The following is a 17,400-nucleotide window of genomic DNA, read 5'->3' as shown; positions in this document are numbered from 1 at the left end:
CTGCCTTTTCGAATTTTTGTATTGATTTTTCACATCTGAAAAAAAAAAACGCAAAAAAAAAACGGAGAAAGATAAAAACAAATGAATTACGCCAAACATCTGGTTACGATAATTACAACAAAGTACATTGTTGCATTAGTTTTCTCTCGTATGATTCAAAATTGTTGGTGTATTGTCCATTGTTAATGTTAAATATAAAGTGTTTAAAACATGTGTAGTGGCTCAGGTTACGAGGAAGGTTGAGCGCTCACATTGTGTTTAACCCAGTCACATTCTGTATGTACCTGTCCCTAAGTCAGAAGCCTGTTATTCAGTAGTTGTCGTTGGTTGCTGTCTGCCATAATTGTTTTTTTCTTTTATTGGTTTAGCAGCAATTTCACATAAAATAACAGGGCTTTCCAAATTATACGTATGAAAATAACAGGATTTCAGAAAAATAATACATACAAAATAACAGGAGTTTTCAAATAATACATAAAAAATAACAGGTGTTCCCATATAATACATAAAAAATAACAGTAGTTCCCAAATAATACATAAAAAGAATAACAGGAGTTCTAAAATAACGAGTTTCAAAATAATACACACAAAAAATAACAGGAGTTCCCAAATAATACATAAAAAATAACAGGAGTTCTCAAATAATACGTATAAAAATAATAGGAGTTTCCAAATAATGCATAAAAAATAACTGGAGTTTCCAAATAATACATAAAAAAAATAACAGGAGTTCCCAAATAATACGTATAAAAATAAAAGGAGTTCCCAAACAGGCGTTACCAAAATTATTTGACGGTGCAATAAACTGAACCAACCAGCTCTCCAATGAAAGATATCTTACAAGCAGAATTTACAATAAAACAATGAACTGAAAATTGCTAAGCAGATGACAGCCAGCGATGGCATATACTGGTGAGATGTTAAACTACTAGTGGATGAAAATCAAATAAAATGCAACGATAAAGACAATCGTTAGCAGGCAAATGTAAAAAAAAATAGGCTTGTTTAATAATTACTTTTTTTTTAAATACGTATAAGACCTTTGGAGAGAGAGAGAGAGAGAGAGAGAGAGAGAGAGAGAGAGAGAGAGAGAGAAATAAAAGAAAAAAGCAAAAATACCGAACTCCAAGGCAGATTCCAAAAGAGGAAGTCCATCATAAAATCTGACAAATTCAAACGCTATCAATCAATAGAAAGGCTTCTTTCCAAAATGTGTCAAAATAAACAGAAATCATGAATTAATTTAATATCTTATAAAGGATGTGGTTCTGTCAAACTCCATGTTCATCAGGAGGTATAATAAATGTTTTAGACTGATACAACTGTTGTTTAATTATAGAAACGTGTCCTATGTTACCTTTGACCAGTATTTTTGTCCAAATGAAATATATCGTTTCAACAAGACAAATATTTTGGTCAACACGATTGTCTTCTGTATGACATAAAACACATTGTCAACAAAATTATTTTGCAACGACATTTATCGTTACCTAAAATTTGTCATAGTAAATTAGTGACGTCTTGTTCATGGACATGACATTTCTTTTGCATTGTCGTCCATTGATGGGGACTAAATTTTGAATCACCGCCGGTTTCGTCACGTATGACATGTAAATGCTATCCATCATTGTCAAAATATTATGTTTTTATATGAAGTCTGTTTCATAACAACAAAAGGATCAGTAACAATATGGTTGCGTTAAAAGTGCTCTGGATTTCTCTTTTTCTATCTTACTATGGCACATACGGAATAATGGATAAAATTGGTGATATGCTTATAGACCCATATCATGAAGTTTTGGACGAATTAAAAATCCCAACGAAAAGTGTTTCAATGTATGACTTAGATGACATATTAGAGACATTTTTTGGAAAACTTAAGTGTTTACCTCCAGGAGTGCACCACCAACGAACGTGCAGAACTGCTGTGGTAAGTTTTTATCTTTAAATTGGAAATTCCTTCTGTTACTTTTAATATCATTCAGAAATCAGGATCATTACTAATTGAGTAGTTAAAATCAAAAGTCCTTCTTCATTTTACAAACAATTGTCAGAACTACAATAGCTTATTTTATATATGTTTTTTTGAAGTCTCTAACGGATGCCGTTTTTTTATTTTATTTCATACATATCCATCTGAAGACACTAATGATAGCCGTCTTTTTATTTCATAAATGTCTATGCTAAGACACTAACGGTAGTCGTCTTTTTATTTCACACATGTGTATCTGAAGACACTTAGGAAAAATGTTTAGTAGAAGATATCAAGAAAACGGGGAAAGTCATTTTTAACAGATTACTGCAAATGTAGCATAGACAAAACTGTCGACAAGATAATGCTTTATTTCCTTATATCTGTATACTGGAAAATCGTTTTCTGGATCTACACTTTCCATACAGTGAGCTATCCCTGATGGTTTAACTTTTACATAACATACCTAATAATGACATGTACATGTATCAATATGAGAATATGAGATAAAGATAGATCATTTAATGTCATATCAAGTTGTTACTGTTTGATATTGGACATAAACCAGAGTCCTCCGGGCTAATCATAAAATATAATAAATCAGTTTGTCGAATAAATTGATTTATTTCAGCTGCACAGTTTTGGTTATAGATGAAATGAGATGTTACGTATACGTTAATGAGACAGGAACAAAACGATACAATACGGTTTTCCATTATAGGAAGTACACCACTAATTCATGGCCCCATTGCTTTCTATGTTAAATTCCTCAATTTCAAGCAGGCACAGCTCTTTTGTTTTAAGTTCAAATAAAGTGACAATCATTCCATGTCAAACAACACTTTATGGTGTCTTGTACTGAAAAAATCAGCATACCTTTAATGGCATATAAGAAAGAACTGGTTCCCGGAACTTCGGATGTACCAAAATAGGTACTTCAGATCTGACAAACAGGCAAAATGTACCCTCTTTTTAAAATTTCATGCATTTTGTTTTTTTTATTATTCAAAATTATAAGTAAAAAAGTGTTCTACAATGATCACCAGTCATTCAGCTTTCATTTGATACCAAAATTACCTAAATATACTACATATTTTGGAAGTTAAACCCATGCGTAGGAACTATTTTGTGTTAAATATGTACTATTTTCTGGTATGTGCTTTCTGGCCGGGCCCGAATTAGTGGTGTTACACCTATAGTTAATTTATATCAGTTTTTTGGCACTCACTTTGCCCGTATTTAAAAATCTATTATTGCAATAAAATGTGCATAATAGAAAATAAAAGAAAATATCAAGAAAAAGTACTTTACTCTTATATACCTGTATATTTGGCAACAAAAATTAAGGTTACCGTATAATGAAACAATACCGTAACAGAGAATGCTCGCAGTTCCTGTGAGCAAGCTAAGCGTACTTCACCTGCTAATTTAGAAATTATGCCGCCCTTCAATCTTACATTGTCGGCTGAACTTCGTAGTACATTTAATACACCAATAACATAACAAGTGTAGACGAGTTCGTGTGCACTGTCTGGATGGATGGTTATGTATAGAGTGATTATGGCAATAGAGAGTATTTTTTCCACAACAATATTTTGAAATTGATTATTTTATTCGTTCTTCGCTGTTTATCCAATAGAGTGTAATTCTCAGATATAGACATTGATACAATACATGTTTCTCTTCTATATTATTATCATATTCATTCCAACGTATTCTGTCAAATGTAGAGCAAAATATGCAATATTGTCGTTAACAAAATTATGCAGTGCTGAAATATGTTTTGATTCATTTAAAAAAGTGAAATATGTTGATAATTTTAGGGAAAATATTATATAGACTTTAAAATTTCGAGTAAGACTGGGTTTGAATAACGTTCTAGTGAAACAAAAAATGGGGAAATTGGTCCTTCCTCTTTCATTATTTGGTCCAATTCCGTTGTAAACGACTGAAATGCTTGTAATAATACAAAGGAAAATATAGAGCTTGCATCATCGTGACATGATTCATAAAAATATACAGATCATAAAGTGGGTGTGTCTCGCATACGCAATATGTCTATGATGTTAATCGGAATCTTTTAATAATTAGAAAATAGTATTGAAAGGGTTAAAAAAAACAAATTTTATATACATAAAAGAGAAATAATAGTGATTTGCAAGCTTAAGGAGAAATAAAAATGTGCGTTTTTGTCGAGCCTGCGACTTTTGTCGCAGAAAGCTCGACATAGGGATAGCGATCCGGCGGCGGCGGCGGCGGCGGCTACGGCGGCGGCGGCGGCGTTAGCTAACTTCTTAAAAGCTTTATATTTTAGAAGATGGAAGACCTGGATGCTTCATACTTTGTATATGGATGCCTCATGTTACGAAGTTTCCGTCAGTCACATGTCCAATATCCTTGACCTCATTTTCATGGTTCAGTGACTACTTGAAAAAAAAGTTCAGATTTTTTGTAATGTTAAATTCTCTCTTATTATAAGTAATAGGATAACTATATTTGGTATGTGCGTACCTTGCAAGGTCCTCATGCCCGTCAGACAGTTTTCACTTGACCTCGACCTCATTTCATGGATCAGTGAACAAGGTTAAGTTTTCGTGGTCAAGTCCATATCTCAGATACTATAAGCAATAGGTCTAGTATATTCGGTGTATGGAAGGACTGTAAGGTGTACATGTCCAACTGGCAGGTGTCATCTGACCTTGACCTCATTTTCATGGTTCAGTGGTTATAGTTAAGTTTTTGTGTTTTGGTCTGTTTTTCTTATACTGTATGCAATAGGTCTACTATATTTGGTGTATGGAATGATTGTAAGGTGTACATGTCTAGCTGGCAGGTGTCATCTGACCTTGACCTCATTTTCATGGTTCAGTGGTCAAAGTTAAGTTTTTGAGTTTTGGTCTTTTTTTCTAATACTGCATGCAATAGGTCAGCTATATTTGGTGTATGGAATGATTGTAAGGTGTACATGTCTAGTTGGCAGGTGTCATCTTACCTTGACCTCATTTTCATGGTTCAGTGGTCAAAGTTAAGTTTTTGAGTTTTGGTCTTTTTTTCTAATACTATATGCAATAGTTCAACTATATTTGGTGTATGGAAATATTTTATGATCTATATGTCAGTCACGCAGGTTTTATTTGACCTTGACCTCATTTTCAAGGTTCATTGCTCAGTGTTAAGTTTTTGTGTTTTCGTCTGTTTTTCTTAAACTATAAGCAATAGGTCAACTATATTTGTTGTATGGAAGAATTGTTAGCTGTACATGCCTGCCTAGCATGGTTCATCTGACCTTGACCTCATTTTCATGGTTCATTGGTCAATGTTTAGTTTACTTGGTTAATGTTAAGTTTATGTGACAGTTGTAATAAAGCTTTATATTTAGGACTATCAACATAATATCAATGATTAGTAAAGAAGGCGAGACATTTCAGCGTGTGCACTCTTGTTTGAATTTTATTTAAATTGAGGATAATAGCTGAAATCCATGCTTTACTTCTTGTTTAGTGGAGCAAAGCAAACCCATCGTGCTTGCGTTTATCTGTTTTACTGCATTCAGTCACTGTCTATAATAATCTATACTTGACTAAAGAAGTTCTTTACACCTGGCCTAAAAAGTCATTAGACGAAATAAGGTTATCACTTCCTTGAATGAGACGTTATGTACATAAGGTTAGCATTTCCCTAAATTAGAAGTTTGATTAAAAGTTGAATAAACTGTTAACACTTCTATCGTCCCAGTCACATTGTCGTGGGAAGCAATGTTAAAGAAACCGTAGCGCTCGGGATGAAACATCAACCGTTGGAAATAAACAGTGGCAACTGGGGTGAAACATCAACCTCTGGAAAGTAACCGACTAGTTTTTAGAAAGCTATTCATATTATGCTATATAGCTCCTTTCTGCTATTTTACTGACTTGTGGCAATGGTTATTGGATTTTGTTGTAGATGATTTGAATACCTCTGCCTAAAACGGCATAATGACCATATTGTGGCAAAAAAACGGAAATCAATGACAAAATTTAACCTTTTATTCAATTGCAATTTCTTTATATTAAAATTTCATTTTTTTAATGGTTTTCGGCCTGAAAAGCTTGTACAGGTTTTTTATATTTGAAATACAAGTTATTTTTACAGCACACACAATTAATAATTTTGACTACTCATTGATTTGCATGGAGCTTAACATTATGTTTTGTTAGTACAACATATCAAATAGGTTGTCAAAAAGATCATAAAATGCCAAATAAAGCTGTTGAATTGACGAACATACATGATTTTAACTTCCTTAGGCTATTCTATAAAATAATCGTTGTATTATTTGTTCCAATGGGTTTTATTAATTATTCAACGATTTGGAATATTGCGATACAACAAGCACTATTTCTTCATAAACTTGCATTTTATTCTTAGAAGTCCTTTTAATTAACGTAATATAAAACAAATCTTAAAACAACAGTGTATTGACCGACCATTCATTTTTCTAGACAAACCACATACAGGAACAAGAATTTCACATATGTTGTTATTTTGTTTCTTCACACATCTTAATTGAAACACAAGCTAATTTTTTTATTCCAATACCCCCCCCCCCCCCCCCCCCCCCCCCCCCCCCACCCCAAAAAAAAAAACAACCCCAAAGTAAATAAATGTATACCTAAAATTTGTAAAGAATTTTTATGGACTTGTAAAAGCATTCAAACTAAAAAAATATCTTTTACATTAAATGTGACGAAGCCAAGGAAACCTGACGACATTACGTACCGATGACCAGCAGGTTGTTTAACTGAAATCTTTATGTTTTTAATGTATAAAGGTCAATGACCAATTTAGAAATTAAATGAAAATAACTTATGTATGCATCATTAACAAGCAATTATAGTGAATTTACTGTCTCGTTGACGTACAACCCTACATCTCCTTTTATTCATATCTGAAGGTTTTATGGGTCTGGTCTTCAGCTTAAAACTTGTACTGGACAGTGTTCAGTAAAGCATAGGCCATTCATCTTGGGTGTGTGGTGGGGTCGGGGTCATGTTTTTTTTTTCAAACTGTTTGAATCTAGATTTCTTGGAATAAATTGTTTCTGAAGGGAATAAAATAAAATACCTTGTTTCCATGGAGAGTAAGAAAATAATGTGAAAACAACATCGGGATTCCCAAAAACACTTCTTGTTTCTGTTTGGTATTGGAACAAAAAAAGTTTTTTTTTTGTTTTTTTTTATTAAAATCGAATAAAAATGTTTGTCCCGAGAAAATGGATGGTCGAAGCGAAGAAAAAAATCCCATCATCCAATTTGACTGTCCGCAAAACTCTATTAATTGAAGAACTTTTGTTTTATTGCAATCTTAAATCCACACCCTATTACCGGCTATCGGTACGTCAGATACAACTGGATCTGCTTTCCCAATTGCTACATAAAAACAATTATTTTGGCAAACATGTACATCAGATTTTTGTCTGCGTTTCAGATTGCCATGGCAATTCAATGGATTAGAAATCATGTACAGTCGATTTTGAACAAATCCGAATAATTCAATTGTTGTGTATTCTGCTGCTCTTCGATGGCTACATTAGCAAATTGGAGAGATCGATTACGGGGAGGGAGTGAATAGGTTGTGAAATTTCTAGTATACTAAAATATTGCTATGAAAGTATTTTTTGCTAAATAACACATCGGCAGTGTTGCAAATACGATGAATGACCAATATAATTTTTTTGTCAAAATAAAATTTGATTTTTTATGTTTTTGAGCATTGTCATTAGAACTGCCTGCTGAGCAAATTGTTTCTTGTATAAAATAGAATTTATTTTAAATTACATTTGAACTTTTTAGATTCAAATGTGATACAATAAACATGTGCTTTGTATTAAGTGCTGTACATTTATTTGTTGTATGAATATAACCCCTTCAAATAAACAATTGATCTTTTTTAAATAAAAAAAATGGATATTAACAAAAATGATATTTTTTATTTGTAAATTAAGTTTGTTTTGCTTCGAAATCCAGGTGCACCGAAAAAATGAATTCCCACTGACTGTATTTACTGTTAATGATGTGAACCTTCCCAAACCTATATTATTTCGTCAAGGTGTGCCTATCAAACAAGTTTTTAATTGTACATAAACGGAATATCCGTGATTTAAAAATAATAAAAGATTCTATCAGATCAAAACAAAAATATTTTGTTTTCCCAATTTGTATAATGTACTTGCTTAGCTTAAATAGGCGTAACTTCACAAAAAATATTACATGTATATACATATATATGATTTATACATAGTATCATGTGTCTGTCTGAAATCATAAACTTTGTAAATAATTTTCTTAAAGCTTTTTATGTCTTTGTCCTTCAGGAAGAGGTAGGACCGATTATCCCTATATATGTTTCTCTCATCACAGGAATCAATTCTAAAAGTTGTCAAAACCTATTAGAATTTGAATATTAAAGTCACTATATCCTTTACTTAAAATATTTTATAAACACATTTCATATATCTTCAAATAAATCACAGTGATACCCAACGCTACTTGTTGCTGTTACTCGTTTTTGTCAAATTTGGCATCGAAAGAAGTTCCAACCAAAATAAAATGGCCCTGGTTTGAAATAAATTCATTGGAAATTGGTCCTTACTTGTCTATGTTGAAATTATGATTAAGAGGAGCTTGGCATATTGAATAGACACTTGTAAGAACAAGAATTATATATATATGCTTTCAACAAAGCTACGATAGGTTTTTTGAATTTATGCTGTATCTAAAACATTAATTACATAAGGTGTTTCTGACAGGGAATCTATTTTGAACATGACAAGAAATAATTGCCATTAAATACTATCATAAGTCAGCTAGTACTCCAATGAGTACAAGCGGACTGAGGGTAACGGACAACGTATCTAAATTGCTATGGTTGTACAAGCATTTTCAGGGTCATGAAAGCTTATATTTGTAACCTAATGTTAATCATTGCTAGGTAATGGTCCAAAGAAAGACCTGCCACCCTAATTGGCCTACGAAACCGTGCAACAGTTTAATCTAACTTTTAAACAGTTTAATCTAATTGCTAAACAGTTTAATATCTAATTTCTAAACAGTTGAATCTAAATTATAATGTGGCGAACAAGCAGCAAATGACAGTTTTGACTGTGTCGCATATCGAATGAATGACCTCCTGGGTCGCAATTCTCGGATTTCAAGTGAACATGCTCCATTTGACCATTGAGGCGAAGTCTCTGTTATATCATCAAAATGCATGAAATCTGCTTATATATTTTCTAGTCATATATTAATGTTTGATTACGCTTCTAAAAATATCATAATGTAATGGATATCTACCAAGTATGAAAGCATTTAAGCACGGTTTATATTTGTTTTATGTAAAAATCGTTCACAGAATCCTTTCATTGTATTCATTCAAGATGTTTATTTTTATTATAAAAAAAAAATGTTTTCTGTGGCGACCTGTAGACGACTTGGAATTAAATGAACGTATTATATGCGTAGCTGGTTTGTCATTGGGTCAGTAAATACCATACATTACTTAAAACCTTTTAAAATTCTTTCATAGACATAAATTCGGTTGTAGCTTTAGAATGATTTTTAGTACATGTACCTGTAGAAACCTTATTACAAACAGGTCACCACATCCTAATTTTTAGCATAGTTTTGTTTACAGAACCCGTAGAAGATACGAATCCATGGAAACTTTTTGATCTTTTGATAGTACCCTTAAAGGTTATCGATTAACATTGTTATATAGTATCTTTTATTATTGTCTTCAATGGTACTTACATTTATGTAATTTTTACTTGTTCAATACACAACCAAACATGTGCTGCAATCAAGGTATTAATATCCTATCGATACTTATATTTTGGCATTGAACAAGGTCATGCTTTTCAATTAATACACAAAAAATGCCAAAAAATAGCACCGATCTGATGAATCAGTTTGTTCACATGTTGTACCGTTTTCACCACTGTCCCGGTTTAAGATGGGGAAAATAATTCGCTTTCAATGTTCATAGAACTCGTTAAAAATATGGCGAAGGCCATAAGTTAGTGCCGTGGATTAATATTTTTACACCAAAGGAAACTTGTTAATTTATAGATTATATAGATATTTTTCTATCTTTTTCTTGACTGTTGTATGTACCATTATTTTAACTGATTGACGTACTGTCATGTTTTGTAATAAAACCATCAATGAACATTTAATTGGTTTAAATAAATTAATAAAAAATATTATTTTTTGATGATGTAATAATTAATACAAATGCGTTGTATATAATTTGCATGATTTATTGCCGTTTCATTGGGGAACTTTTGTGATAGTTTATTTAACTTTGCACAGATCTGAAATAAAACATATCATAACATAATTTATTTCTATTAATAATGCTTCATAACTGACTGTCTCCAGAACCATTCAGAAACCAGTATTGTTTATGACATAAACATCTTCATAAATAACCTTGTCACATTGTTATAATTGAATGTGCATCGCTGTGGTCAGATGGTGTTGATAAATAATCGAAATAAACTTTAAAAAATCTAAATGATATGAAATGCTGTAGTATATACTATTGAGAGATGAAACTTAAATAAAATATTGAATTGAATTGAATATGAAAAATCTGCCTGCATGACTGCATAAATGCCGGAGGTCAATATTTAAATAAAAATGCATCCATGGTTGCGCATTTTTGCCCTTTAGAATCCGACATGAATAAGATTGGATAAATGGGGGGTAAATTTTACTGAGAGGACAACACAACGATACAAAAAAGACACCTAGAGGTAACATAATGGTCCTTAACCCTCTTGCTGCCGCTACTTTAATATGGTTATCAACACTCGTTGTTTAATTTAAATAGTAATAATAAACTCGCCGAATGCTCGTTAATTATTATAGTGAAATTGAAGAAGGCGAGTTTATTATTACTATTTAAATTAAATAACGAGGGTTGATATCAAGCGATATCCAATTCTCACTCGTTATGAAACCTATAATTATCGAATTGAGAATATTAAAGATCTGCCATCTTCACGAAGATTTCGAAATGACAAAACATTTATTTAGATATGACAAAAACAAGAAATGATCATGTTTACATGAACCTAGTGTTTTGAGATTTCAGTTGTCTCCCCTTTTAAAATCGACCAGTGGAGTAACAGATGGTACATGTACAAGAACATGGAATAGAAATCAGTACAGGAAAAGCACTTTACTCTATTATAAAGGTAGAAACGTTCGTTTATATATAGAAATATAGAACGTTAGTTCTTCATACTGCAGCTGCCAATTCGTTGTAAAAGTTTTGCAATGTTTTGGTAAATACAAATTAAACTCAATAAAATAATGTTAAGATAAGTTTCTAGTATGTTTTGGAGAAATCAAGATTTTTAGCTCAAAATGTTTTTTTTTATTTGCAGTGCCTTCAAAGTAGGGATATTTTCAAAGCTTTAGGATTACAACAGGGAGATGATCTTCTGGAAGAAAATTTTGGCAAATTATCAATAATCTTAACCTATCATTTATTGAATATAAATCATTTCTGCTACCAAAATGCAAGTGTAAATCCGAACCTAGACTATTACAAGACAGAATTACTCAATACACTTAGTCAATCTCAGCAAAATATCAGAGTGAATGCCTTGCAAAAGGCTCTAGAGGACATTGATGACCAGTACGAATCTGACGAGGAGAAACATGACGATGACAGCCACGAAAGCCAAGAGCATGATCATGTTGACGATAGTCATGGTCATATCGATGATCATGATGACGATCACACCGATAGTGAAGAATCGTCAACGATGAAGACCAACGTTCATGATCACGATTCTGATTCTGCTGAAAGTGACCACAGTGACGAACACGATGATAGTCATGAAGATGACGACGATGAAGTAAAGGTTATTAAGAATAAGGTAAGTTCATGACGACCACGATGATAGTCATGAAGATGACGACGATGAAATGAAAGTTATCAAGAATTAAGGTAAGTTCATGACGACCATGATGATAGTCGTGAAGATGACGACGATGAAATGAAAGTTATTAAGAATTAAGGTAAGTTCATGACGACCATGATGATAGTCATGAAGATAATGGCAATGAAGTAAGGGTTATTAAGAATAAAGTAATTTAATGACGGCCTTTTTGATAGTCATTAAGATGGATTCAAGAATAATAAATCTACATTGTATCTGTATATTTTGGTAATATTTGCTGCAAGGTGTGAAATAGTCCCCGTATATGAAAGGACACGAACCGGTTTCTTATGTCCGAGGGTCAATGATGGGAGTTTGGCTACACTGTGTGTCCTTTTTGGGTTTTATCAGCTGTTCAATGTTTATATTAGGTTTTTAATTTTCTAAATATAAACTATCTTTCTTTTCATTTATAAAGCTTTATTTCCTGAATCTCAAATCATGCATGTGTAATGCTCTAAATTAATTGTAAACAGGACTGACCAACAGTTATCATATAAACAGGACTGACAAACAGCAATCGTATAACAAAGAGTGTTGATTGGCCATTGTCTGTATACTTATGATTGTTTATTTTATAGTGTTTGAGTGCCGGAACAATATTTGATGAATTGGATATGGATCCAGATGAAGATGTTCTTGATATCAACAGTGTGGATAAAATATCACAGTTATTGGTCTATCATTTCATGACAGGTATAAGGTTTTGCTATATTTTTTAAATCAAAATTTGAAACAAAGCCAAAAATTCTTAAGAATATTAGAATTTCACACGTATATATATGTACATTGCTATAACAATATTTACCCGTGCAATACTAGGCTATGCTATATCAATATTTATCCGTGCTATACTGGGCTATAGTTTTGTGCTATACTGGGCTATAGTTTTTGTGTTATACTGGGCTATAGTTTTGTGCTAGACTTGGCTTTAGTTTTTGTGCTATACTGGGCTATAGTTTTGTGCTACTAGTATATTGGACTATAGTTTTTGTGTTATACTGGGCTATAGTTTCGTGCCATACTGGGCTATAGTTTCATGCCATACTGGGCTATAGTTTTGTGCTATACTGGGCTATTGTTTTGTGCTATACTAGCTTATAGTTTTTGTGCTATACTGGGCTATAGTTTTGTGCTATACTGGGCTATGTTATATCAATATTTACCCGTGCTACACTGGGCTATAGTTTTTGTGCTACACTGGGCTATAGTTTTGTGCTATACTGGGCTATATTTTTTGTGTTATACTGGGCTATATATGTGCTATACTGAGCTATAGTTGTGTGCTACACTGGGCTATGTTATATCAATATTTATCCGTGCTATACTGGGCTATAGTTTTGTGCTATACTGGGCTATAGTTTTTGTGTTATACTGGGCTATAGTTTTGTGCTATACTGAGCTATAGTTGTGTGCTACACTGGGCTATGTTATATAAATATTTATCCGTGCTATACTGGGCTATAGTTTTGTGCTATACTGGGCTATAGTTTTTGTGTTATACTGGGCTATAATTTTGTGCTATACTAAGCTATAGTTGTGTGCTACACTGGGCTATGTTATATCAATATTTATCCGTACTATACTGGGCTTTAGTTTTGTGCTATACTGGCCTATAGTTTTGTGCTATACTGGGCAATAGTTTTGTGCTATACTGGGCTATAGTTGTATGCTATACTGGGCTATAGTTGTGTGCTATACTGGGCTATGTTATATCAATATTTATCCGTGCTGCACTAGGCTACAGTTTTTGTGCTATACTGGGCTATAGGTTTGTGCTATACTGGGCTATTGTTTTTGTGCTATACTGGGCTATAGTTTTGTGCTATACTGGGCAATAATTTTGTGCTATACTGGGCTATAGTTTTGTGCAATAGTTTTGTGCTATACTGGGCTATAGTTTTGTTTTCCCTTTTTTTTAATTTTTTTTTTATGATTTCATTAAGAATACTCCACGTGTGTTTAAAAATTTTGTCTTATGTGACGAATTCCTTATATGACGTATATTTGTATCATTCAAATTTAATTTACGGTTTAGATATTTTTTAATCATTTAAAAGTGGTCGATTTCATGTTTTGTTTGTAAATTCTCAATACATTCTTTTACAGGTGCCCGAATTCAGAAGGACTGTCGACTTTTCCCGAGGAAATCATATTTTGGGAATAATCTACTCACTTATATGGATGCAGTCAATGATAGTATTCCGAAAGAGGAATTTGTAAAGTTAATGGTCACCCTCAAAATTGCATCTGGAATGGATGAACATGACGATCACTTGCACAGCAGACGAAAACGAGACTTGACGAACGTGATTGGTCGGTCATTAATACATAGTCGGTCAAAGAGAGCCACAACAAGCGCCCAGGTAAACACACTTTAATTCATAAACAGGCAAAGCTATGTATACTACATTATTGTATTTCCTTTTCATAAAATTAAGTTCAAAATACACAATTTAAATACGTGAAGTGAGTTCAATATATCATTTTTCTTATATAAATAAAACGTCTTAAATGAACAAATAATCAGTTTAATAAAAAAAAAAAAAAATAGAAAAAAAACTTGCGTCGAATAATTAATCTGATTACAAATTACTAGTTTACTAAGGTCACAGAATATAAAAATATAATTTTTTTTTCAGAATACCTGCTATTCTCCCAACCAGCTTCTCGCCATTTACAATTCACAAACCGGAAATACAATTTCTAAACAAAAGTTCATGGAATTATGCCCGTCTCTGCTTTATCAACAAGTATCTGGTTCTTGTTCTGATTTGTCAAGTGATCCAGTAACAAAACCGGTGGATGATGCAGAAAGTAAGTTTTTTATCACGTGATATTGGATTTAATGGTTCTTTTGTTTTATGTTATGATTTAGATAAGAAATGCTAATACATCTCCTTTCCCCCGTCTTGATTAATATCGATTGTCAATCCGGATTACCACATTGAATGAAAACCCTTTTTTGTAGACCTAAATAATACTAGAAAATTAATGTAATACTAATCAGTCAATGCAGACGGAAATCTACCCAATAAGATACCGAAACAAAGACAACAAGAAACATTAATTTAACCATAATAAGTCACAGGCATTTGTCTCTGGAAAAAAGCACCTATATATATCAATAGGTATAAACACATTCAGAGACAAGTGCTTGTGATATAAGTTAATGCTGATGTTAGAACATCAATCCAAAGGTAAAATCAAGCCTTTAAAGTGGAAAATTTTGGTGAAAATTGTTTTGAAATATTATATAAGAAAATGAATAGGTAAATTGAATAATAATTGTTTACCTATTTTTTAATTCTGATCTCAGGATATGGATATGGCTCGTTTGCAGTATTTCTGATTTGTCTTTGTTCTGTGCTCGCCGTCTTGGTTATACCAATAGCCAAAAGTTCAAGGACCTGTTTCCGTGCTGTAATGAACCTGTTTTTAGGATTGGCCATCGGAACATTGACCACAGATGCGTTGCTGCATCTTTTACCAACGGTATGTAGTATGTTAAGTCATAATTCATTTCACACTTTTTGTTTGATTGTTTAAGGGTATATATGGTCACATTAAATGCACTTGAATATTTATATTTGTTCCACAGAGTTACTGTTATAAGTTATATATCCCTTTCTTATATATCCACTTTGTTACATACAGAAAAACCACAGACACACACAAAAGGGATCCAAAATTAAGTCATGCCTTGTAGAATCAACGATCTGATTTTTATCAGGAAGTACAATAGTAAAACATATACATTTCGGTTTTTTTTTAATGCCACTGCTTTCGTTTTTGAAATTTTCCTTAATTATTGTATTTGATTACCAATTCATGTATATTCCATGTTCGAAATCAATTAGAAAATTCGTATTTTCAGGCATTTGGACTCCATGGCCATAGTGAAGAAGAGCATGCACATGGAGATGCATTCATGGAAAAATATATAGGGTTTGGTTTAGCGGCCTTAGCAGGTAAATATTAAGAAGTTTTCACGTTAAACAGTCAATTATTTTTGTTTCATTCTTTTCCAATGTTATTTGAACATTTCAATGCAATGCTGTCCTAATGACGTCATAAATGTGTAATAATTTGCATATTTTATATTAAAAAAAACTTTCACTTTATGGAAAGTTCTGGTAGAATATAAAATATGATCAAAGCTTTACCCTAAACACCATATTAAACCCAAAAATTTTGTGATACCCATTTTGAATGATAAAGGACTTACTAGAAGTGATTCTCAAAGGATACTATTTACAATGGTATATTTATTCTAGTTCTAAATGACAAAGTCAATCATAAAAAGCCTCACCAAACACTTTATTTGACAGTAAAATGTTGACCTGTTTTTCAATCGATTAAAAGTTTTATAATCTCCTCTGAAACCACTCAAACATTGCTGTAATAGTGCATGGAGGATTTCTACAAACGATTCTCATTCGGCTTCGATCGAAAGAAAAACTCGGCTATTAGACGTTATGTTTGATTATAATTGGCCATATTTTCGTCTTCTTTGGCAACAGTAAATTACTCATGTTCAAATCTCGTTAATCAGTTTTGAATGCGCTAATCCATTGAAAAAAAGCAGCAAAACCGGGTGCGTTGACAAGTAAACATTTACTGGTATAGTATGCATGCATTACCCTACATCAAATCCAAACTCGATCAAAATGTCGCGTTAGGGAATTAGATATTCTCTGTAAATTTATAGATCAGACATCTTTTCGTGTATGATCTATGACCGCAAAAACATGTCTCTCGTTAGTAGTGACACAGACATGTTGTATCGTTCACAAAATTTTTAGAAGGAAACCGTTAAATTAGTGATTAATTTCACTTGTTCTTCCTCATAAACCCCTGGACCAGTTTTTGCGATATAAGCACTAACCTGTTAAAGAATTTTTTATAATTTAAAGAGAGAAGCATCGATTGAAATGAGTAATCATGCTACGATGGGCAAAGGGTACTACTGAGAAATGGAAAGTTGACATTGGGGAAACTGAGATCGTCACGTTTATCATGGGTTCTAGTTTGAAGTCGGCCATCTGTGTAAATTTAGAGACAAATATCCAGCTGTGAAGTAGACCTTCGTGTTGCAGTAGTATCAATAATATCAAGTTCACTGGGATATGAGAATACAAGGACTCGCTCAAATGTGGGTTATCATCTGAACGAAAAATTAAAGAACTTGATAGGATGTTTTTTCTGATTGTCTTTGAGGTGTTGTATGAATTTGCTTCATATGAATACAAAACCAAGTCGGCCGTTAGGGGTGTTCAATTAATATTCATATACCGACTGGTTTTTTTAATATCAATCGACAATCACAAAATAAAATATTTCATTACCTAAAGCAAGAAACGCGTATCAACCTTTTTTTGTTAAAAAAAAAAAGAGGCAGTGTTAAATGAGATAATTAAAAACGATTTTTCTAAAT

General features: G+C 32.5%; 1 protein-coding gene across 6 annotated transcripts in view; it reads left to right on the top strand.

The window, feature by feature from the left end:
• LOC127729282 (zinc transporter ZIP6-like) overlaps window positions 1-17,400 on the top strand; it is a 99,697-nt gene that overhangs the window by 68,591 nt on the left and 13,706 nt on the right. For 4 of the 6 annotated variants that reach the window (XM_052237020.1, XM_052237021.1, XM_052237019.1 and 1 more), the window contains exons 2-7: window positions 11,403-11,900; window positions 12,545-12,659; window positions 14,073-14,329; window positions 14,606-14,780; window positions 15,283-15,458; window positions 15,841-15,934. In XM_052237020.1, the coding sequence (XP_052092980.1) occupies window positions 11,403-11,900; window positions 12,545-12,659; window positions 14,073-14,329; window positions 14,606-14,780; window positions 15,283-15,458; window positions 15,841-15,934 (1,315 nt within the window). Of the gene's footprint in view, window positions 1-286; window positions 1,931-11,121; window positions 11,211-11,402; window positions 11,901-12,544; window positions 12,660-14,072; window positions 14,330-14,605; window positions 14,781-15,282; window positions 15,459-15,840; window positions 15,935-17,400 lie in introns of those variants that run through there. The other 2 variants (XM_052237017.1, XM_052237022.1) reach the window with 2 other exon arrangements.

The sequence above is a fragment of the Mytilus californianus genome, unplaced genomic scaffold, assembly GCF_021869535.1.
Source record: "Mytilus californianus isolate M0D057914Y unplaced genomic scaffold, xbMytCali1.0.p SCAF_2, whole genome shotgun sequence".
Lineage (NCBI taxonomy): Eukaryota > Metazoa > Mollusca > Bivalvia > Mytilida > Mytilidae > Mytilus > Mytilus californianus.
The sequence above is the reverse complement of the archived record's forward strand: the minus strand, read 5'-3'. Positions and strand labels throughout refer to the sequence as shown.